This window comes from Grampus griseus (genome assembly GCF_964374135.1).
Source record: "Grampus griseus genome assembly, chromosome: 14".
Classification (NCBI taxonomy): domain Eukaryota; kingdom Metazoa; phylum Chordata; class Mammalia; order Artiodactyla; family Delphinidae; genus Grampus; species Grampus griseus.
The window spans coordinates 19,052,386-19,076,499 of record NC_139008.1 but is presented as its reverse complement, the minus strand read 5'-3'; the positions used below and the strand labels follow the sequence as shown (position 1 = coordinate 19,076,499).

The following is a 24,114-nucleotide window of genomic DNA, read 5'->3' as shown; positions in this document are numbered from 1 at the left end:
AAGCTGGATGCTAAAGTGGTAAGGTCAGATTTTAATCAGCAATAACTATTGCAACAGGGAAAGGAATCCAGCATGAACTAAACTCAACTCTGATTTGTACAGAGGGTGTTTTAAAGGGCAAGTGAGGGAGGAAGGAGGGGGGCGAGCAGGGATTCAGTAGAATCAGAGAAAAAATTACAGAAAATGGGAAAAGGGAGTGTTGGTCCAGCAGAAACCATCTGGATTTGCTAGCTGGGAGACAGGGACGCCCTATCTTTAGGTGTTGCCTGGAACTAACAGTAAGTTCTTTTGGCAGCCTTGAGTTTTCTCAGGCAGGCATGCTAAGGGGGACTAGAGACACCCTAGTGGTGTGGCCTTGAGCTGTTAGGAGCTATGTTAATGTTTGCTCAGGTTTTTATATTATAGGCCAAGGTTGATGCCTAGTAGAGGAGGTCTCAGAGGAGCCTGGCTAGAGTTTGGTCAAGGAGAGAATCTTTGTCAGGGTAAAATAGTTTGCTCCTTTTTGTGTTGTATGAATGTACCACGATTTGTTCCTCCATTCACCTGATGATGGACATTTGAGTCGTATCTAGTTTTTGGCCATGGTGAATAGGCTGCAATGAACGTTCTTATATAAGCCTGAATTTTTCTTGGATAAATATCTAGGAGTAGAATTGCTTAGTCATAGGGTGGGTATGTATTTAACTGCCAGACTAATTTCCAAAGTGGTTTATCAGATTACACTTCCCACCAGCAATGTATCAAAACTCCAGTTGCTCCATATCCTTGTTAAACATTCAGCATTGTTAGTGAGTGTGAAATAGCATCTCATTAAGGTCTGAAATAGCATTTCCCTGGTGACAGGTGTATACTTATTTTGTGCTTATTGGGCATTCCTGCATCTTCTTTTGTGAATTGTCTGTTCAAGCCCTTGCCCATTTTCACTAATGATGATAATGTGGATTTTGACTTGTTGGAGTTCATTATATATTCTGTATAGGAATCGTTTGTCAGATAGATGTGTTGTAAATATACGTACACATATAGGAAAGTGAAAATTTTAAATATTATTTACAATAGCAGTAAAACACCAACTGTCTAAATCCCAGTCAAAACCCTAGCCATCTTTTTGGAAAAACTTAACAATTGATTCTAAAATGTATATGGAAACACAAAAAATCTAGAGTAGCCCAAAAAAATGTTCAAAAGAAGGGTGAAGTTGGGGAACTTACACTGCTTAATCTACTGATTTCTAAGACCCACTGTAAAGCTACAGTGATCAAAACAATGTGATCTTTGCATAAAGGTAGAAAAATAGATCAATGAAACAAAAATAGACCTATACCGGTGCTGTAAGTTGATTTTTGCCCCGAGTGCCAAGTCATTTCAGTGGGGAAAAGTGAAGTCTCTTTAACCAATAATTCTGGATCAACTGGATATTCAAGTGGAAACAGAATGAACACTGACCTCCTTCTGTACACACATACTAATTTGGGATGGACCATAAACCTAAATATGAAAGCTAGAACCGTAAAGCTTCTGTATGAAAACATAGGGGAATACCTTGGCAGCCTTGGGTAGGTAAATATTTAGTATGTAGAACACAAAAAGTACTAACTACAAAGGAAAAAGAGATAAACTGAGAAAATGAACAGGCAAGCCTCAGACTGGAGGAAATATTCAGAATACAGGTTCTTAAATGTTTTATTTTTTTCAAAAGTACATCAGCATTATTCAGGTCCATGGCATCCTGTTACTGTGTTCTGTATTAGTTTTATTAATTACATTTTCTGTTTTTTTGGTTAAAAATTTAGATATGAGACATTGTACCAAGGGGACTGATTTGATTCTTGTACTTATTTCACTCTCTGTGAATGTAGGTTCCTTTTCTGTTTATGCTTTGATCACTATTCAATGACTGCTTACAAGAGAGACAGTAGATTGTAGATCATATTACTTGTAAAGTAATTAGATGTTAGATGAAGCCAAAAGGCAATACCAGTAGTCTCCTTTGGGAGGAAACTAGCCTGTGAGTCTTCTTAGTTATTCAGGCCCAGTTTTTTAGATGATTGAACACTTAAGTTCTGCCAATCTGCTTAGGAAAACAAAAAGAAGCTTTCAAGAGCTCCCAAGAAAGGAAGCAAATCCGAACTCTGTTTAGGTACAGAGTCTATTGCCCTTAAGACTTTGCTTCCTATCTTCCATTTATAAACCAAGAATAAAACCAACAGGAAATAGAAACCAAAAATTGAAACTAAAAGATGTAGAAGGACAACAATATAATTAAAAATTAGAGGACCACAAGAAGTATGCAGTTAAAATCCCAAACTTGAAAATTAGTGCTGAGAATATTCGGTTGATTTTTGCAATTGCATATATATAGATTTACATACATACAGATACATATGTATCTATAAGCAGCTAAGCAATACACATACACACACACACACACACACACACACACACACGATAGATATGTATCATTTAAGCACTAAAGTGTTTGGGGAGGGATCTAAATCCAGGTGGGTAGGTAGGTTTGTAAAGCAGTTAATTTCCTTAAGGGTTCCACAGCTTGGGCAAACCACCTTAGGGTTGTTACAAGGGCTCAATGTGTTCCTATTTGTCAAGCATTTGAATGATGCCTGGCACGCGGTAAGCACGCAGTCAGTGTTCAGGAGAAGTGAAACAAACCAGCCCCAGCCTTGACCCTCATAGTCAGGGAGACGAGGGAGGGCCTTTCCCAGTCCCTGAATCCTCAGATGAAGAAATGCCTATTGGAAGGCGTTTCACAACTTCACATGAATTTCCCATTGTTGCAGCTGATACTTATGCAAATAGGACAGAATCAGTAAATGTCTCTTTAATGAATTGGTGGTTGGGCCAGATCACTGTTTCCCATGAGAGGAATGTGAGATGGTTTTAGGCGGTACACAGATAGATGTTTTAAATGTTAATGGTTAGGTATTTGTTACAGTGTGTGTTAGAAGAAAATATTAGGTAGCACATCAGACCTGAGTACTAAGAAAATTGAGTTTATTTAAAGACATATTACATTGGGAAGGAGGGGGCGTGGGAGGGAAGGATTGGGAGTTTGGGGTTGCAGATGCAAACTGTTATATATAGGATGGTTAAACAACAAGGTCCTGCTGTAGAGCACAGGGAACTATATTCAATATCCTGTGATAAACCATAGTGGACAAGAATATGAAAAAAATATATATGTATAACTGAATCATTTTGCTGTACAGCAGAAGTTAACACATTGTAAATCAAGTACACTTCAATGAAATAAATGTTAAAAAAAGACATTACTTTGAACAGGTGGTATGTGAGTGTCATGAACATTTTGAAAGCAGTAGTGATTGAATGAAGATTGAGTGAATCTTTCAGGTCTTTCCAGATCTGAGATGTTTGATTCTCTGATTCTGGGTTTGAAACATGAAATCAAGATATTCAAATGGAAGGGATGTTCTCTGGATTTGGGAAACAGAGGACGATCGTGGAAGTGACAGAACTAGGTGCACAGTATTGGGGTGTGGAGATAACCACTATTAACATGTTGGTATCTACTCTGGGCAGTCTTTATATATATGTGTGCGTTCATTCTAACAAACTTGGGAATGTCCTGTCCGTATAATCTTGTGGCCTGTTTTGTTGACCTGATACTATAACTCCAGGTACAGCGTTCTTGTAAAAAAAAAAAAAAAAATCTTTGTGTTCATTCTTGGTTATTTCCTAAGGATAAAATCCCAGAAGTGGGACTGTTTGGCTATTGTGTTCGCACGTTATTCTGGCTTCTTATACCTGTTGCCACAGTGCATTGAAGCATGACCGTGCCAGTTTCCAGTTTGGACATTGGTGCTCCAGGGCCCTCTTCCTCATTCCTCTCCAAAGCCAGGTTCTATTAAAAAAGAGTTTTATTGCTGATTTGATAAGAGCAGTACTGCTCTCTTGTTTTTGCTTTCATTTTCATTTTGCTTTTTTTTTTTAATCATTGATAAGGCTGAGCTTTTTATATGTTCATTGGTCAGTTTTTCTTCTTTTGTGAATGGTTCATTTTTGTCCTTTACCCATTCTTTTTCTTCTGGAATATTAGTTTTTTCCCATATTAATTTATGAGTCCTTTATATTGTAAGGATATTAGCACTTTGTGACCTGTTACAAATATTTTTCCTAGTGTAATATTTGCCTTGTATGCCTTGTATGAGCAACTTACTGTTGCTCTTGTTGTGAAGACTATCTTTTTGATGGAAATAATTAATTTAGTTTAAAAAGAAATAGAATAACATCATTTAAAAGTGGCAGATATTGGGCCTTCCCTGGTGGTCCAGTGGTTAGGACTCCGCGCTTCCACTGCAGGGGGCGCAGGTTTGATCCCTGGTCGGGGAACTAAGATTCCACATGCCGTGTAGCACAGCCAAAAAAAAAAGGCAAATATTCCTCCCTTGTTAGCTATTCCGTTGCTAAATGTTGACATCTGGCGAGTCCCTTGTCATCATAGGCAATGGTGGTTCCTCACAGTTCAATACTATTTTTTAAAATTGAAGTATAGTTGATTTACAATGTTGTGTTAGTTTCAGGTATACAACAAAGTGTTTCCAGTTATACATATAGATGTGACAATACTATCTGAGCCATTTTGTGACACACATGGTCTTGCATTTTAACTTCTCTGAAATCAGATGTGACTTACTCTCAATGTGTCCTGCAGACACTGTCAAGTCTGTTAGAGGTGTCCTTACCTGTGCAAGCAGGCATGGAGGTTATTTCTGCTGGCATGGCATGGTTGGGCAGCTGTGACCACAGTCCCTGGTGCTTTTAGTCCACATACTGTTTAAGGGCCATTTGAAGAAAGAACCCAGATCCTGATTGCTGTTGAAAATCATCCCTTGATACCTTCTAATGAGATCAAGAGAGAGCCAGTATCAAAACTTCCAGGGTGAGGGTTAGCTGCTTGGAAGAAAATCTCAGAGAGGATGGTGGAGATCTGTTAAGGAATGTATCCTCGCTAACGCCCTCGATGGCACGGAGGTTGATATTGTGTCGAAAGGCACAGACATCCTGAAAGTGAAGTCTTAGCAGCTTACTTCACTCACCTTTTCCTTTTTCTGTCTGTACGAGAGAGAGAGATGATGACACTCTGTCCCAATGAAGGAGCTTTTTCAGTAACCACAAAATTAAAATTCTAAGTGATAAGAAAAACATTAATTGGCAGTGTTTTTTAACTTCTTTTTTCTTTATTTTCTTTATTTATTTTTATTTTTAGTTTTTGGCTGCGTTGGGTCTTCTTTGCTGTGCGTGGGCTTTCTCTAGTTGCGGTGAGCAGGGGCTACCCTTCCTTGCGGTGTGAAGGCTTCTCACTGCGGTGGCTTCTCTTGTTGCAGAGTGCGGGCTCAGTAGTTACGGCACACGGGCTCTAGGGCATGCGGGCTTCAGTAGTTGCGGTGCGTGGGCTCCATAGTTGTGGCGCGTGGGTTCTAGAGCGCAGGCTCAGTAGTTGTGGCGCATGGGCTTAGTTGTTCCGCGGCATGTGGGATCTTCCCGGACCTGGAATCAAACCCGTGTCCCCTGCATTGGCAGGCGGATTCTGAACCACTGTGCCACCAGGGAAGTCCCTTTCTTTTTTCAGTCTTACAATTGGTGGTGTCCTGGATATAACGAAATATAGCCTATGTTTCATGAACCTCTTGCCGTCCCCAGTTCTTCTAATTTACGTTTCAGATGACTGGTTAGTATTCATTGTGTGGATGCACTGTAATCTGCTCGGCTGAATCATGGTGCCCGCCTCCCTTCAGAGCTCCCAGCAGCAATGCCCAGCAGCACCCTCTTCCTTCTTCGCAGCAGTGTGTTGTACATCTTTTTATCTTGGCCACTCTCACAGGCAAAGCAGTGAGCCTTTTTCCTCGGAGGCATGGAAACCACTGGCAGTCATCTAGATTTGAGGACTGCAAAGAGACACATGTTGGGAAAATTAGGAAGTAGGAGTCATAGGTACTAGTGATCAGGGGTCCTTGTGTTATGTCCAGGCATCTCCCCAGATGATCGGGGGTCCTTGTGTTATGTGCAGGCATCTCCCCACCTTTCTGTACTGCTGCACATCACTGACCGCGTCCAGTGTGTTGTGGAGATCCATCCCATGCTCCTGCCAGGCCCTGTGTGACCTGAGTCTGCTTCTCTCTCCAATGTCTTCTCCAGTTTCTCCTGTTTTCTTACTCTTCTCCAGCTGCCCTGCCTACTTCCTGCTACTAGAACACTCCACGTGCACTCCCACCCCCGAGTGTTTGTATCTGCTGTTCCTCTTACCTGGAATGCCTTTTGCACAGCTGCCTTTCCCTAATTCTCTAGGACTCGACTCAGCCATGCCCTTTAAGAGAGGTCTTCCCTTTCACCTCTGAAGTAGGTCCTCCATCCGCCATACCATTATATCCCTCGTTTGTCATAATCTCTGTCTTTGTCCCTTCTCTATTTTGTTCACCACTGTAACCCTATGCCTGGCACTTAGCAGACACTCAATAAATATTGCCAGACCAAATCAATAATATTAACTCAACGGATAATGCAGAGTTGGGAGGAATAGAAACTGCTCCTTGTTTTCCGAGAGGGCACTAATAAATCCAACAAGGAACACTTAGAGGGGGGCAAATTGATGAGCTTTTCAGCAGTTCGAGTTTCTTCGCAGTGGGGTGAGTGCCTTCTCTGTGGGCAGTAGTCAACAGTGGCTCCATGTTGTCGAAAGGATTCTTGCTCTGGATGTTGGGCTTGACTAAGGTCCCTTCCAAGCTCTAAATTGTTCGAGGCGTGTTCTCATCACTGGTCTACCGTTCTTGCTTCAACTGCAGATATGGCTTTTACCACTAGATGGCGCGAGATGACTCCTTTGAAATCAGCGTTCCTCAAACTGCCACCCACAGTGAGAACACATTTTTCACGGCACTTATACCCCCAACACACACTTGAAACAAAAGCTTCACAAAACACTCTTACAATGTGGAATGATGCTGCTATTTTCTGTTTTACTCTGTTCTACTTCATTTTCTAAAAGGGAGATTTGCAAAGTATTACATCGATTTTATGATATGAATGGGTCACAACTCATTGTTTGAAAAGCACTCTTTTATTTTATTTTATTGGCCGTGCTGTGTGGCTTGCGGGATCTTAGTTCCCCGACCAGGCATTGAACCCTCGCCCTCAGCAGTGAAAGCGCAGAGCCCTAACCACTGGACCGCTGGGGAATTCCTGGAAAGCACTATTTTAGAAAACTGGGCAAGTTTGTTTGTAAAACTCTGTGGGTCTGCTGTTTTCCTTGGACAGTCTGGGCTTATAGCAAATTGTGTTCCTTAGTAGTTTGTGTGTTTCTTTGTTGAGTTGCTGCCTTGAGTAGTTGAACATATGTGCTTTGTTGTGGGTGTCTATGGATGTGCAGACGTGGATGCGAGAGACTGGAGGAGGCATGTTTGTGCAGAATTCAGCACCTATTGCTGTCAAGGCAGCAGTAAGCCTTGTTGGTAGATATGAAGAAAAGGAAAGATGTAATATGTGCTCTGGGAGCTTAGAACTTAGCTGGGTGACACCACACACACACAAACACACACACACACACACACACACACACACACACACACACACACACACACACACACACACACACACCCAGCCACCTTAAGTTTCAGTTTATTTATCAAGCAACATGGAAATGGATGTATTATTCAGGATATCACTTAGGATGCTTAAGACTGCAAGTAACAGAAGCCTGACTCAATTTGACTTAAGTGGTAAAGATGTTTCTTATCTCACTAAGTATTCGTTGCCAGGTAGAGAAGGCTCCAGGCCCACAGGGGTGTGGCGTGGCCTTAGGGATCCAGCTTCCTTCCCTGACTTCTCATTTGTCCTAAGGCTGGTTCCACTCATGGTTGCCAGCGGACTTCCAGTGGTAATCAGGGCTTCAGCTCCTAGGCTTGGAACACTACAACTTTAACTGCTTGTAGTGTAGACTGGGTTAGAGTTTGAGCTACCCTAGCATTTTCCAAGTTATAGCTGTTTTATTTGTTCCTAGTTTCCCCACTGTGACCTCCTTAAGGGACATGAAAGGACAGGTATTTAATACAAAGTCAGGAGAAATACTTTGGTAGTTGTTAGTGACGTTTGCCAAATATTTCTGGGTCTCCCTTCCCCTGGACACAAAACTTTTGGTTGAGCCGAGTTATCTGACTAGCTCTGGCCAGTGAGTTTGCTGAATGAATAATTGGTTGCAGGTCTTCTGTATGAAGTATGAGGTGAGATCATTTGCTGTTTAGGGTCCTGGGAAGGGAATTAGTGATAAGGGGAAGAGGTAAGAAATGGTTGTGGTGGGAAATGTGATGGGCAGTGTATGTGAATGCAGAGGTGGATGGATGAGTGAGTCTGTTTAAGCTTGTGCTGGAGCATTAAATGTGATTTGGCCTTTTTAAAATTGAAGTATGGTTGATTTATAATGTTGTGTTAATTACTGCTGTACAGCAAAGTGATTCAGTTATACATATATATACATTCTTTTTAAAAAAAATATTCTTTTCCATTATGGTTTATCACAGGATATGGAATATAGTCCCCTGTGCTCTACAGCAGGACCTTGTTGTTTATCCATTCTGTATATAATAGCTTACATCTACTAACCCCAACTTCCCACTCCAGCCCTCCCCCAACCCTCTCCCCCTTGGCAACCACCAGTCTGTTCTCTACGTCCATGAGTCTGTTTCTGTTTCATAGATAGGTTCATTTGTATCATATTTTTAGATTCCACATACAAGTGATATCATGTGGTATTTGTCTTTCTCTTTCTGACTTACTTCACTTAGTATGATGATCTCTAGTTGCATGATTTAGCCTTTTGAGGTCAATAAATTTCTTGTGGATCCTTGACCTGGTTCCTGGGAACGTGGCCGTGGAACCTGGCCTGAACCTACTCTCTACTCACCTGCTTCCTTTTTCATCTCTTTCAGGTTTGCAGTGAGCGTTGGCTACTGGCAGGACCCTTACATCCAGCATTTGGTGAGACTATCTAAAGAGAGGAAGGCCCCGGAAATTAACAGAGGCAAGTGACCATCTCCCTCCCCAACATCTCATCAGCTGAGAGGCCTGAGGTTTTAGGGATTCATTCGTAAAAAGAGAGTTCCGGGGTGTACTGTCTTCAACAGTGTATGAAAGTGCTCATTTCCCAACTTCCTCACCAGCACAGTGTATTATGAAACTTTTCATCTTTGTTCACCTGATACATGAAAAATGGTTTTTACAGTAATATAAAAGCCATTCACATATCTTTTACTATAAAAGCCATTTATATATCTTTTACTGTGAGCTGTCTGTTCACATAAGGGATTATTTTTGTTGTTGTTGCCCTATTAAAGTGTTAGTAACACTATTAGGTTCTGCAAGTAATTTCCATCAAGGAAGTCGAAGGAGTTGAGATAGGAGGGTGACTTAGTTTCAGCCAGATTGAGAAACTGACCAGTGAACGTAATTCTTGTATGTGTGGGGGATCTAGGCCCTAAAGATGGGTCATGTAGGTGGGTTCTATAAGAAGGGCAAAGGAATTTGTAAATGGTTGTTCCTGAGAAGAAGGACATGGTAGTTACTTTGAGCTGAGGGTGAATCCAGGCATCAGTTAGATTGGGCAAGGCCTGGTTAAGAGGCCTTTCTTAAGCCTCCCTCCCCAGCTCTTGAGACAGATTTCCCAACGAATGTTCCAGAGACAGGGACCCACCATGGCTCGGTGCCCCAGGCGGCATGTCAGCCCCCCTTCCTTCTTCCTCTCCCGGTTTGCAGATTGGGGACCTCCAGCCCAGTAGGAGAGCGCTTCCCAAACATCTTTGGTGAAGACATATTTTTTTCTCCCAAGTCGAATCCATTGTGGATGATATTCTGTAATATACAATAAAGATGATTTACTAGGAAAATGAAATGTAGACACGAGCCCAAATTATTTATTTACTTATAAGGTAGGGATTATCAAATTGATTATTTTATTTTATTAATTTATTTTTTTTGGCGATGCTGCATAGCATGTGAGACCTTAGGTTCCCGACCAGGGATTGAATCCGTGCACCCTTGCAGTGGAATCACAGAGTCCTAACCACTGACCTGCTAGGGAATTTCCCCGAATTATTTATTAGCACACTCACCAGACATAAAATTTCTCTGTCAAATGGCAATAAATGCTACTCTCAAATTTTGTTCTTAAAACGGTCACACCTCAGGCTTCCCTCGTGGCACAGTGGTTGAGAGTCCGCCTGCCGATGCAGGGGACACGGGTTCGTGCCCCAGTCCAGGAGGATCCCACATGCTGCGGAGCGGCTGGGCCCGTGAGCCATGGCCGCTGAGCCTGCGCGTCCAGAGCCTGTGCTCCGCAATGGGAGAGGCCACAACAGTGAAAGGCCCACGTACTGCAAAAAAAAAAAAAAAATGGTCACACCTTGAGCAACAGGCCTTTAGAACAAGACAGACGCTGTCTTCCTGTCTCCCTTCTGGGTTTCCCATCTCCTTTGTCCCAGCTCCCCACCCCAGAGCTTAACAAGTCCATTAATTAGGCCAGCACTTGCTGGTGTCTCTCCTCCCGCTGTCTGCGATGCCATTTTATAAACACAGAGGCTCTAACCCAGACAAGATGGAGGTGAAAGGAACAAGATAAGAAGCATGGCTTTCTTTGCTTTGACTGACATTCATCTGCCCAATTTCCTGACCTAAAAATATTATTTCCCACACGCTCTTGCAATTTTGAGTTTTACCAGAGTACTAATTAGCTTTCCCTAGAGCCGTGAAAAAGCACATTTACAAGAGAAGCATTTAGATCAGATGTTTTGATATAAAACACTTGTCTTTCCTAAGTAAAAGTATAGGACACTATTTTTCTTCAGATCGTTAATTCCACCATTAAGTAGCTAGTACTTATTTTTGTTCAACCAGCTTTTTTTAAAAAAAAAAAAAATGGAAGAGAGTTTGAAAGTCATTACTTCTCCCATGAAGTTTGCAGATAAACGCTGACCCTGAAGAAGGGCAAAGTGTAGTTTTGCTCTCCCTAGCACCGTGGGCTTTGCAGGGATTATTTCTGTCGTCACCGAGTGATAGCTTGCTTCTCTGTCTGTCTCTTAGGATATTTTGCTCGAGTCCATGGCGTCAGCCAGCTTATAAAGGCATTTCTACGGAAGACAGAATGTAATTGTCAAATTCTAAACCTCGGGGCTGGGATGGATACCACCTTCTGGAGGTTAAAGGTAAATTAAAATTTCCCGTTTTCTCTTTCCAGTTGTTTAAATTTAATTTGTTGAAGACATTCACCTGGTTCAAAAGCGTAAAGGAAAGATTAAAATGCAGTGCGGTGGCAGCCTGTCTCCCACCTCGCTTTGCAGCCCTCCAGCCCCACAACTGCCTTCATCCCTGTACTTCATCTCACCAGAGCCCTAGTGAGGATATGTGGGTGGTTTCTCACCTTTTGCTGCTACTAACTGGATTATAGTAAACATTCTTGGGTACATTTCCCCTACATATGTGGCAGTATACCAGGAGAAGGAGCAAGGATTCTACCTGTGGAACTGCTGAGACAAAAGAACACTCGCGTTTGTAATTTTGACGATAACTTAAGATTTTATTGTCGGCATCGCAGTGTCTTAGGTAACATTTGGAGATTTGCAAGGCTGGGTAATGATAACATGATGCAAAGCCCTTTTGTAGTCATTCTCTGATTTGATGCCTCAATTGTTCTATTTGGGTTCAAGGGCAGGTGTAATTATACTCACTCATAGGAAAGGAAACTTGGGTCTAGTCAGTGGCAGAACCAGGACTAAAGTTCTGGTCTTTGATTCCTGGGCTGGATTTTATTGCCAAACCTTTTCCCTACAAATATCTCACTGATTGCAGTTTCTTTCTTTTTCTTTTTTTTGTAGGTTTGTACAGATTTTTCTTGGTTCTTCTATCAGGTCAGTCACGTGGTAGTAATGGGTATGTGCGTCTCTCCAGATTTCTTTTTTAAAAATAATTAATTAATTTGTTTTTGGCTGTGTTGGGTCTTCATTGCTGCATGCGTGCTATCTCTAGTTGTGGTGAGCAGGGGCTTCTCTTCCTTGCAGTGCGTGGGTTTCTCATTGCAGTGTCTCCTCCTGTTGCGGAGCACGGGCTCTAGGTGTGCGGGCTTCAGTAATTGTGGCACTCAGGCTCAGTAGTTGTGGCTTGCAGGCTCTAGAGCACAGGCTTAGTAGTTGTGGCGCACGGGCTTAGTTGCTCTGCGGCACGTGGGATCTTCCCGGACCAGGGCTCGAATCCGTGTCCCCTGCATTGGCAGGCAGATTCTTAACCACTCTGGAAGCCCCTCTCCAGATTTCTTGCAGGCGTAGACCAAGATAGATGAGAGTATATAAGCATAACTCGACCTGCATTATCTATTTTGTCCCTAATTAGCTCACCTGATAAGAAGGTCTTTGGTCATCAGAGCTCCCAGTCTTTCTGTTACTTGAGAATCAGTGTCCTCAACATGGCCCTAGTATCGTTTGCCTCTGCATTCTTCCTTCTAGATGAGATAACTGACATTTATGAAGTGCGTTTACATATATGACGTCATTAGTTAACACAAGAGCTGTGTTGGGTGGGGGAGCTTACACATCTGAGGGAAGTGGGGCTTTGAAAGTCTGTGTCTTCCCCCAAATTGGACAACCAGTGGCATTAGGACGTGGAACCAACATTGGCTCCAGCTCTTCAGACTCCCAATTCCTTCCTCTTTCCTCTGCACACAGCTCTGTGGTTGTTCAGGGAGAGTCTTTTCTGTGGGTCGATTGTGCCTCTGTAATGCCGTGACCCTGGTGTGGTGGAAGCAACTGGAACAGAATGTAGTGTAAGAGTGTGTGCACTGCCAGCATCACAGGGGCCGCTGGAGAAACCCCTCCTTTTTACCCTTTTGACTTGGTCATGTGGTTTGGCTTTTTCCCCATCTTGTAGGTGGGTTAATAATGAATAAATCTGAGATTTTAATTTCTGAGCCAGGTACACCGAGTCTTATGTGCCCCTTCCAAGAAAAAGGTTCTCTGTCAAAGGTGAGGAAGGGGAGTAGCACAGGGCCTTAAAGTCCTTTGTGGAAGTTTTTTGTTTTATTGATAATTGTATTGATCCAAAGGGCTTTTTAAAAATCTAAAGTTTCTCTTTTTTTTAAATTATGCTTGTTTGCTCTTTTTTTTTTTTTTTTTTTTTTGCAATATGCAGGCCTCTCTCTGTTGTGGCCTCTCCCGTTGCGGAGCACAGGCTCCAGACGCGCATGCTCAGCGGCCACGGCTCACGGGCCCAGCCGCTCCGCGGCATGTGGGATCTTCCCGGACCAGGGCACGAACCCATGTCCTCTGCATCGGCAGGCAGACTCTTAACCACTGTACCACCAGGGAAAACCTTGTCTGCTCTTTTAATATTATTTTTTGTCTTTTCCATTTTGTTGTGAGTTTTCCCCCCGATTTGATGTTTGCCTTTAATTTTTATTTTTTATTATTTTTTGGCTGTTTGCGTACTTGCGGGATCTTAGTTCCCCGACCAGGGATCAGACCCCGTCCTCCTGCAGTGGACGGGCAGAGTCCTAACCACTGGACCGCCAGGGAATTCCCTTGTTTGCTCTTTTAGAGCTGAGGTTGCACAGGCCAAATCTGGCCAGCCACCTATTTTTGTAAATAAAGTTTTATTGGAACACAGCCATGCCCATTTATTTACATCTTATCTATGGCTCTCACAGCAGGGCTGAGTAGTTACAACAGAGACCATTATGGCCTGCAAAGCCTAAAATGCTTACTTTTTGACTCTTTCCAGAAAGTTTGTTAATCCCTGTTTTAGAGCTATATGTGCCTCTATAAAAGAGCAGGGGAAGTCGTGTCCGTCGATCTTATAGTCTCGTGCTCTTTCCACCTGGGATGGCACCCCTGCTGCACCAGCAGAGGCTTAGTTGCGAGTCACAGGCTTTCTGGGGCCACTACTGTGTGAGCTTGTTCTGTATAATCTCAGGGGCCCAAGACTGGGCAGTCGAAGACTCATCTTCAGGCAGCAAGCAAAAACAGGGCCAGGGAAAGCTGGTATCATCATGAGCAAAGAATAAAGGGTGAGTGAAACCCTTTAAGGGGCCTCACTTCTTGGTGTCTCTTGAATTCTGTTTCTGTACAACCAAAGGGTCAGGTATGGAGGAGAAGCAGTCTCAGTTTTGGCCGCCTGTGAAGTGGTCGACTACCTTGGATCTTGGAGTCTGAGGGCCACCCTTCCTCGTGGCTGTTCCTGGCTTCCCCCTGGTGGCTGTGCCCTGCCTTGGGTATCTCCCCTGCCTCCTGTGCCATGCGAGCTACTTGGGAGTGGAGTGTCAGAGGGCCGCAGAGAATCGTGGAATAAGAAGTTGAAGCATCACTTGCCAGAGCCATCTTGCCTGTTTCTGAAAGCTGAGAAAGAGGATGTCTGTTTCTTAAAAGTTCCAGGTGTGCCTTTCTTTTGTAAGCTTTCCTTCCTCGGTTACCCCTTATTCAGAATTCTTATAAGGATCAAGTGCACGAGTGCCTGGGAAAGCTCTTTAAAAGGTCAGAAGTCCTGGGCATCTACCCTGAGAAAACCATAATTCAAAAAGAGTCATGTACCACAATGTTCATTGCAGCTCTATTTACAGTAGCCCAGACATGGAAGCAACCTAAGTGTCCATCGACAGATGAATGGGTAAAGAAGATGTGGCACATATATACAATGGAATATTACTCAGCCATAAAAAGAAACGAAATTGAGTTATTTGTAGTGAGGTGGATGGACCTAGAGTCTGTCTTAGAGTGAAGTAAGTCAGAAAGAGAAAAACAGATATCGTATGCTAACACATATATATGGAATAAAAAAAAAATGGTTCTGAAGAACCTAGGGGCAGGACAGGAATAAAGACAGATGTAGAGAATGGACTTGAGGACCCGGGGAGAGGGAAGGGTAAGCTGGGATGAAGTGAGAGAGTGGGATGGACATATATACACTACCAAATGTAAAATAGCTAGCTAGTGGGAAGCAGCTGCATAGCACAGGGAGATCAGCTTGATGCTTTGTGTCCCCCTAGAGTGGTGGGATAGGGAGCGTGGGAGGGAGACGCAAGAGGGAGGAGATATGGGGATATATGTATATGTATAGCTGATTCACTTTGTTACGATGCAGAAACTAACACACCATTGTAAAGCAATTATACTCCAATAAAGATGTTAAAAAAAAAAATCAGAAGTACTGTGTGAGATGTGGGACACTATGCTTCCTTCATTTATTTGCTTTTGATTGTCCTTGTGGTCTTCTGGAATTTTAGACTGTTCTTAACACTCTATACCTTGTGAGTAAAAGTTCTTGAAAGTTGTTGTAGAATTTCTTAGAGAAAGTTATTTCTGTGTATCCTTTAAACACATCCTCTCAATATCTTCAGATAGCTTTTACATAGCCCTGCTCTGCAGTCAGGTAGTAGGTATGTGTTGCAATTCCAAGAGTGAACAGCTGAAGGTGGTGAGTCCAGGTCTCCTCAGATGTCAAGAAACCGTAAAAGAAACAAAACGTTTCTTTCTTTTTCTCTTCCTCCTTCCTTCTCTGTCCTTCCCCTCCTTCCCCCAGACCAGATCCCCTGAAAATTTAACTGAGGACCATTTTCCATGTGGGTGGATCTCCCAATTCTGTTACTTGCCCTTAGGGGTCACCTTCCTACCAGGAACTGCTTCCTCATGATTTCTGCCCCCATCATTCTGTCCTGGGGGGGGCGGGATCTGCTGCCCCTCCCGACCTGTCCTTCATCTCTAGTTATTGTCTGTGTAAATGGTGCTCTTACCTGCCAGTCTGCTCATCAGAAACAAGGAAACATCCTTACCCCTCCTTTTTCTTTATCCCATCCTACACCAAAGAAGCCACCACCAGGTTCTGGATATCAGCAACTTCCTTTTTCTTTCCTCTTTTTAAACTTTTTTTTTTTTTTTAAATAAGTAGCTCTCTATTTCTGGGATATAAGTGCAGGTGGGCATGAGGGCATTAAAAGAGTAGCAGGTTATGGAGCGCCTTGTTTCTTGCTAAGTCGTAGGGGTGTGAAGAGCTGTTGCAGGCAGAAAGGGGTGTTGTTTTAGTCTTCACAGCTGGTGATAATAGAGCTGAGGAGGAGAGGATGCATTTGAGAATAGTCAGCAGGGCTGAGTGATTTTTTTTAATTGAAATATATCAGTCCTTGACATAATTTTTTTTAATTGAAGTATAGTTGATTTACAATGTTGTGTTAGTTTCAGGTACAGCAAAGTGATTCAGTTATATATATAGAAAGAGATACAGACATACATATAGATATCTATTCTTTTCCAGGTCCTTTTCCCTTATAGGTTATTACAAAATATTGAGTAGAATTCCCTGTGCTATACAGTAGGTCCTTGTTGGTTATCTGTTTTATATATAGTAGTGTGTATGTTAATCCCAAACTCCTCTAATTTATCCCTCCCCCCTTTCCCCTTGGGTAACCATAAGTTTGTTTTCTCTGTCTGTGGGTCTATTTGTTTTGTACATAAGCTCATTTGCATCATTGTTTTTAGATTCCACATATAAGCGATATCATATGATTTGACATATAATACTATGTTAGTTGCATAGTATGTATTACATAGTGGTCTGACATTTGTGTACATTCAGGCTGAGGGATTGATTGGACAGGGAGGAGGAGCTGGAGAATTCTAGCATGACCAGTAGGTGACTGGTTGGGGGTGTAGCCACCGACTAAGCTAGGAAAAGCGCGAGGGGGGGCTTCCCTGGTGGCGCAGGGGTTGAGGGTCCGCCTGCTGATGCAGGGGACGCGGGTTCGTGCCCCGGTCCGGGAAGATCCCACATGCCGCGGAGCGGCTGGGCCCGTGAGCCATGACCGCTGAGCCTGGACGTCCGGAGCCTGTGCTCCGCAACGGGAGAGGCCACAACAGTGAGAGGCCCGCATACCGCAAAAAAAAAAAAAAAAAGCGCGAGGGGGAAGCAGGGCTGTGTGTGTGTGTGTTTCACACTTTTTAAAACTGCAGCCACAGTAAAAAAATAACTGTACATCCCTAGCCAGGACCCACATCTATGTACCTATGTCTGTAAATAATAAGGGCACACACATGGTACTTACTAAGGGCGTCACTCACGTATTTCCTCATTAATCCCCACAACCCTATGAGGTGTTATTTTCTCTACTTTTCAGATGAGGAAACCTTGGCCCAGGGAGTTTAGTGACTTTCCGAAGGCCTCACAGCAAACAAGTGGTGGAGCTGGGATTTGACCCTTGTCCCTCCAGGCTCCAGAGTGCCTGCTGTTTACCACCCTACTATTCTCCACTGTCACAGAAAAAAATAAATGTATCCGTCATTCCACATGATGCTTTCTGACGTTTGCTACTTTATTCTATTTCATCCCCAAACTGCTGGTCACAACCCACCACATTGGTTTCTTGACCCTCTCTAATAGGTCCCAAGCTGCTTTTTTTAAAAAAATGAATGAATGAATGAATTTTTGGCCGCATTGGGTCTTTGTTGCTGCGCGCGGGCTTTCTCTAGTTGTGGCGGGGTGGGGCTACTCTTCGTCGCGGTGCGCGGGCTTCTCATTGTGGTGGCTTCTCTTGTTGCGGAGCATATCAAGCTGCTTTTTTGAGAAATACTCTTATGTCTTGCTTCCAGTCTACCTCTTAACATCCCAGTGACCATTCCCCTGATTCAGGCTCCCCATCACTTGGCTCCTGGACAGCTACAATAATCTCCTTTTTCCCTCCATTTGTTCTTTATGCCGAGACCAAATAACTTGAAAAGTACATTTCTTACCATATCATTCCCCTGATTTTAAATCCGTAAGTATCCCATTGCTCTTCAGGCCCTAGCACTTGGTACATGAAGATGATGGGTAAATGTATGAGTAATAAATAATTATAGAAAGATTACTGTGTGTTTTTTCTCAGGATGAAGATCTTCTACCAAGTAAATATTTTGAAATCGACTTTCCAATGATAGTCACGAGAAAGCTGCACAGCATCAAGTAAGTGTGGCTTTGGCCGGAAGCAAGAGCACGGTGAGATTCAGAACCAGATTCTGGTAGACGGCAGGTCTGAGGCAGGAGACCTCACTTTAGGGCACTGCTTTCCTTTCATCCCCTCCTCCCTCTTTCTTGCCCCCGGGACACTCATTCCAACATATCGTGCAGTCTTCAACATGAAATACACCCTCCTTTGTGACTCTTCTATCCGTTCATGTAATTCCTCTGAACATTTAAAAAAATGACCTAGAGTAGATTAATAATCTGAATTTAAAAAATTTTATATTGGATTGTAGTTGATTAACAATGTTGTGTATTAATCTGAATTTCTATGTGTATTTTGCTTACTTATTGTCAGGGTATAGAAAGGTGTCTGGCCCAGAATAGATGTGTAGTAAATATTATTTGAATGAATGAATGGGAGGCTGAAGTTAATCAGTTATTTTGGGCTCGGCCTATGGGATCTTAGTTCCCCGACCAGGGATCGAACCCGCGTCTCCTGCATTGGAAGCACAGAGTCCTAACCACTGGACCACCAGGGAATTCCCTGTTTTCTTGCATATTTTTGATTGGGAGAGTTATCACATAAATGTTACTAAAAACACTGGAACATTTGGAAAATACTTGCTAGCCTGTCTGTAGCTGTTTCTAAGTACGTATGTCATGATCAGTTTGTGATTTGATATCAGATTCTCCATGAAAAGCTTAGCTGACCTAACTGACTTGTATCCCCTGGACTTTTACTGTACGTGCCTAGGGTCAAATGTGATTAAACAGATGACCCTTTGGCGTGGCCCTTCCTTTGAATAGTAGTGATACCTGTTTGCCATGTCTGTGGTGGCTGTCTGCATTTTAGCAGTAAATGAGCTGCTTGACTCGCCTTTCTTTTTCTCACCTTCTGCAGATTGAAACCTCTCCTATCAAAACCCATTTTAGACTTACATTCAGAGGACACACTTCAAATGGGTAAGTATCCTTAACCTAAGTAATACAACCTGGGCTATATAACAATTTTTGCTCTTTTTCCCCTTTTATTTTTAAAGATGGTGTGTGTGTGTGTGTGTGTGTGTGTGTGTGTGTGCGCGCACGCGCGTGTCGCACGAATACACGTATCCTTCTGCTGATACATTTTCACTTCCACCATAGTTACTATGAAGGAATTTAAAACAGTTTTGATGTGACTCTTCTTAGATGTCCATAGGTCCCCACTCTTTAAAAAGAATTTAAATTAGTTGTGAACATTTCAAAAATGGGAGATTTTTCATGAAAGTCTTGATTTTCAGTTTTGCTTGGAAAAATCACATCTAGCTCCTACATGGCAGTCATTGAGCAGCGGCCGCTTTATTTAGAAGGGTCATGTCTTCTCCAGTTCTGACCCCACCACTCCCTCCTGTCTTACACCTGACCTGCTTCCTGGTTTATGTCACCTCCTTGGCCCCTGCAGTCAGTTTTTCCCCTCAAGTTTTAATTATGAATGTTTACAACACCACTTTCCTCATTCCTAAGCCTTTCGAATTATTCCAGAATCTTCCATTGTTTTCAGTCTCTGTCTGACAGAGAGGTTCCAGGGCCTTATTAATAATTTGGGTCAGAAAACATGCTTAGAGAGGATGGCCTTCTCGGATGGTCGACACAGATAGCACAGCAAACATCAGACGATTAGATACGCTTCCTCTTTTACACAACCACAGTGCTTTAGTCATCCTCCTAGTGATCAGATTCCCAATAAAGTTTCCACAGGAAATGATATCTCCCCCATCCTTTGTTTCCCTTATACAAGTTGTAAGTAGAAGCTGTTCAGGCTTTGCCATTTGCTGGCCTATTTGCTTTCTGTACAGTTTTGCTACCGTAATTTTCTATGTATTTGGTGTCAGAATGATTATCTGCAATGAATGTGCTAGTACTTTGCTAGGACTCTGATCCATCAATGTAGAAATATATGAAGTAGAAAGTAAAGACTTTCCATAATCCCTCCTCCCACCCAAGATAACCAGTGTTCAGAGTATTTTCTACTGCAGATGAACAGTATACCCAGAGAAAGGTAAATATCACACATAATAAAGTACACACACAGATATAATCCAGTGCGTGGCACATAAAAGGCTCAATAATTTTTTGTTGAATGAATGTGTATACACATTGAATAAATATGTGTTGTAGTGTAACATATTTGTTGAACGAGTGGATCTATACTTCTATATATAAATATAGGTTTATATGTAATTTTAATAAAATAAATAATTTATACATACTGTTTTGTGACTTGCTCTTTTCATGTCCTAGTAAATCATGGCTGTCTTTTCATGTCAGAATATATAAATCTACCTCATTATTTCTAATGGCTTTACAGTACTCCTCTGCATGGAAATTGTTTTATTTAATCTTTTCCCTACTGATGGTCATTTAGATTGCTGCCTTTTTATATTGTTATATTCAACAGTGTTGTAGAAAACACATATATATGTGTGTATTTGCAGGAGTTGCTAGCTCAAAGAATTGTACATTGTGAATTTTAATAGCTACTACCAAACTGATCTTCAAGAACATTTTATTAATTTATGTTTTCATTAAGAGTAGATGAGGATTCTCTTTCTCTACACCGTCACTAACGCTGGATATTATCATTTTAAAAAATTTCTACCAGTCTGATGGGCTGTAACAATGTCCCATTGTTTTAAAATTTTATATAACTTTGAATGCTTAGAGTCCAGCGAGATGGAGTATCTTTCTATAGTTTTATTGGCCTTTAGGAATTTCTTTGTAAATTGCCTTTTCATTTCCTTTGCCCATTTTTTTCTTCAGTTGCATTGTTTCCCCCCAGCCTTTTTTTTTTCAATTTATAGGAACCCTTTATAACATACAGATATGTTCTTTGATAAAAGCCTCTTGTCAACTATTTTTTAAAAAGTATTTATTTATATATTTATATTTATTTGGTTGCACTGGGTCTTAGTTGCAGCAGGTGGGCTCCCTTAGTTGCAGCTCACAGACTCCTTAGTTGCGGCTCGCCGGGTCCTCAGTTGCAGCACCTGGGCTCCTTAGTTGCAGCTCCAGGCCTCCTTAATTGCGGCAGGCAGGCTCCTTAGTTGTGGCATGCGAACTCTTAGTTGCGGCATGCATGTGGGATCTAGTTCCCCGACCAGGGATCGAACCTGGGCCGCCTGCATTGGGAGTGTGGAGTCTTATCCACTGTGCCACCAGGGAAGTCTCTTGTCAGCTTTTTTTATTGTATATTTTTTTCTTAGTCTTTTGCTTGTTTTTTTAAATCTGTGTTTGTGTGTTATGTGGGTAAATTTTCCAGTCTTGTCCTTTATATCAATAGTTTTTGATCTTGCCATCGTACTGAGAAAGGAATCTGAATAAAAATAAATAAAAACGTGAATGAAAATCTGAGAAAAGTGATAAATGATAATAAAACGGACAAAAATTTCATTTAAAAATTACCCTTTTTCATCAAACCCCTGGGGCTGTAAGAATCACCACTATTTATTTATCAATAGGAGAGAAAAAGTGCTGACAAATTAAACTGATACATTATCGACTGTTAGATGCATCCAGATTTCAGAAATGTTAAAATGTGAAAAATATATGCATCTTAGAATTGATGATAGATGTTTTCTTAAGCTGAACTATGCACAGGGTAAGAAATTAAAAGTATGTAAATGAGCACACAATGAAAAGTAAGTCAAGATGAGTTCTTAAAAGTAAGTCAGATTCTATTACTTTCCTGCTTAAATCCTTCTAGTGCTGAAATTTACATGGTTAATTGGGTGTCTGGATGCCTCCTGATTTTCTTTCCTTTTTTTATTAATATTTATTTTTATTTATTATTTATTTGGCTGCATTGGGTCTTAGTTGCGGCATGCGGGATCTTTAATTGTGGTGCGTGGGCTCTTCGTTGCGGTGCGCAGGCTTCTCTCTAGTTGTGGTGCAGGCTCCAGAGCGCGTGGGTGTCTAGTTGTGGCACGCAGGCTCTCTAGTTGTGGTGCAGGCTCTAGAGCACACGGGATTAGTTGCCCCGCGGCATGTGGGATTTTAATTCCCCGACCAGGGATCAAACCTGTGTCCCCTGCGTTGGAAGGCAGATTCTTAATCACTGCACCACCAGGGAAGTCCCCCGATTTTATTTTCGACTACAGTAACTATGATCTCACCACACTGCCCTCCTGCTGTCCTCTGAATGTGCCAAGCTTGCTCTCACCTTCAAACCTTTCCTCTTCCCTTGACCTGGAACTCTTTCCCCCTAATTTTGCTTAATGGGCTCCATCTCATCACCCATGTCCCACTTCAGCTGCCACCTCCTACTCTAGGCACAGTTTTCCCTCATCCTCTTTTATTTTCTTCATAGCTCTTAATACTCTGATGCTATCTTGATTCTTCATTTGTTTAATGATTCACCGTCTCTCCCTCCTTGAGGGAATAAGCCTCAAGAGCACAGGGACCTCTCCTATCTTGTTCATTGCTATATCCCCAGCACCTAGAACAGTGCCTGGCACACAGAGATTATTGATGGAATAAATACATACCTGAATGCTTGAATGAGTGAATGTTTGTGTCTTTGTAATCCATCTCAACTCCGATGTGGAACTGGTTGAGTATAAAGTAAAAAGAGCAACAAATCAAAGCATTGCAGAGTGGTGTCAGGTATCTCAGCTGAGCCGCAAGAAGGAGAAACCCTCTAGGGGGAGGATTGTCTCGCACAAGGCAAGCTTAGGGAAAGGAGGAGCATGCGAGGAAGCCGAAAGGCCAGTGTGACCGGAGCTGGCAGTGGGGAGGGGTGCATGGCTCAAGATGAAGCTGAAGAAGGCGGGGCTGCATCATGCAGGATCTCCTCGGCCAGGCCAAGTAGTGTGGACTCTCTTCTAAGGGAGGTGGGACCCTGTTATGCACTCCCAAAAGGCTGCACCCCCCTTTGTAGTGTTCCCCACACTTGTCCACTCTTCATCTTCCCTGCTGGATTGCAGGCCCCAAGGGGGCAGGACCGTGCCTTTTTGTTCATCAGTTTCTTCCCAGGACTCAGTGCCGAGCACATAATGAGAGCTCAGTAAGTATTCCTGGGTGGACAGATGGACAGACAAACAAGCAAAACTCCTGTGTGGTCCAGAAATCCACCTGAGGCTGTCTTTATTTTACAACGCTTTTTATTTTAATTTTAATTTTTTAAACTTTTTATTTTATATTGGAGTATAGCCGATTAACAACGTTGTGATGGTTTCAGGTGCACAGCAAAGCGACTCAGCCATACATATACATGCATCCATTCTCCCCCAGACTCCCCTCCCATCCAGGCTGCCACATAACATTGAGCAAGTTCCCTGTGCTATACAGTAGGTCCCCGTTGGTTATCCTTTTTAAATATAGCAGTGTGTACGTGTCAATCCCAGCTTTTTTATTTTTAAACTAGAATGTTCTAGGAAAATCTGGGGACCTAAAAGAACACTTTGCAATCCTAATAATAAGTCTGTCTTTGAAGACATATAATGAATGGGATTGATGGGACTCACTACAGGTCAGTAGCACATAGGAACACGTCTCTCTTGAAATGCTGACTTGGAGGTGATGGAAGAGATCATGACCTGTATGCCCTGTGGATTGTGTGTGTGTGTGTGTGTGTGTGTGTGTGTGTGTGTGTAACTACCATGTTACATTGTGTAAATCTTCCACTTTCTCCTGCCTTTCATAGATGTGAGCTGAATGAGGCAGATAATTAAAGCCTATATGAGCTTTTGCTCTGTAACAAACCACTGCAAAGCATGTGGCTTAAAATAACAGCCGTCTGGGGCTTCCCTGGTGGTGCAGTGGTTGAGAGTCCGCCTGCCGATGCAGGGGACACGGGTTCGTGCCCCGGTCCGGGAAGATCCCACATACCGTGGAGCGGCTGCGCCCGTGAGCCATGGCCGCTGAGCCTGCGCGTCCAGAGCCTGTTACTCCGCAACAGGAGAGGCCACAACAGTGAGAGGCCCGCGTACCGCAAAAAACAAACAAACAAACAAAAAAAACCAGCCGTCTGTTTAGCTCACAATCCTGCAGCTTGGCAATTTGAGTTGGGTTCATCTGTGTGGAGCTTCTCAGCACCTGCCCGGATTTAATCATCTGTGGTCTGGTCTTCACAGAAGACCTCCA

The 24,114-nt window shown here is 42.6% G+C and overlaps 1 protein-coding gene across 1 annotated transcript in view; it reads left to right on the top strand.

Moving 5' to 3' along the window:
• LCMT1 (leucine carboxyl methyltransferase 1) overlaps window positions 1-24,114 on the top strand; it is a 53,363-nt gene that overhangs the window by 10,663 nt on the left and 18,586 nt on the right. The window contains exons 2-5 of the mRNA XM_082671425.1: window positions 8,958-9,049; window positions 11,104-11,225; window positions 17,918-17,994; window positions 18,896-18,957. Of these exons, the coding sequence (XP_082527551.1) occupies window positions 8,958-9,049; window positions 11,104-11,225; window positions 17,918-17,994; window positions 18,896-18,957 (353 nt within the window). The remainder of the gene's footprint in view (window positions 1-8,957; window positions 9,050-11,103; window positions 11,226-17,917; window positions 17,995-18,895; window positions 18,958-24,114) is intronic.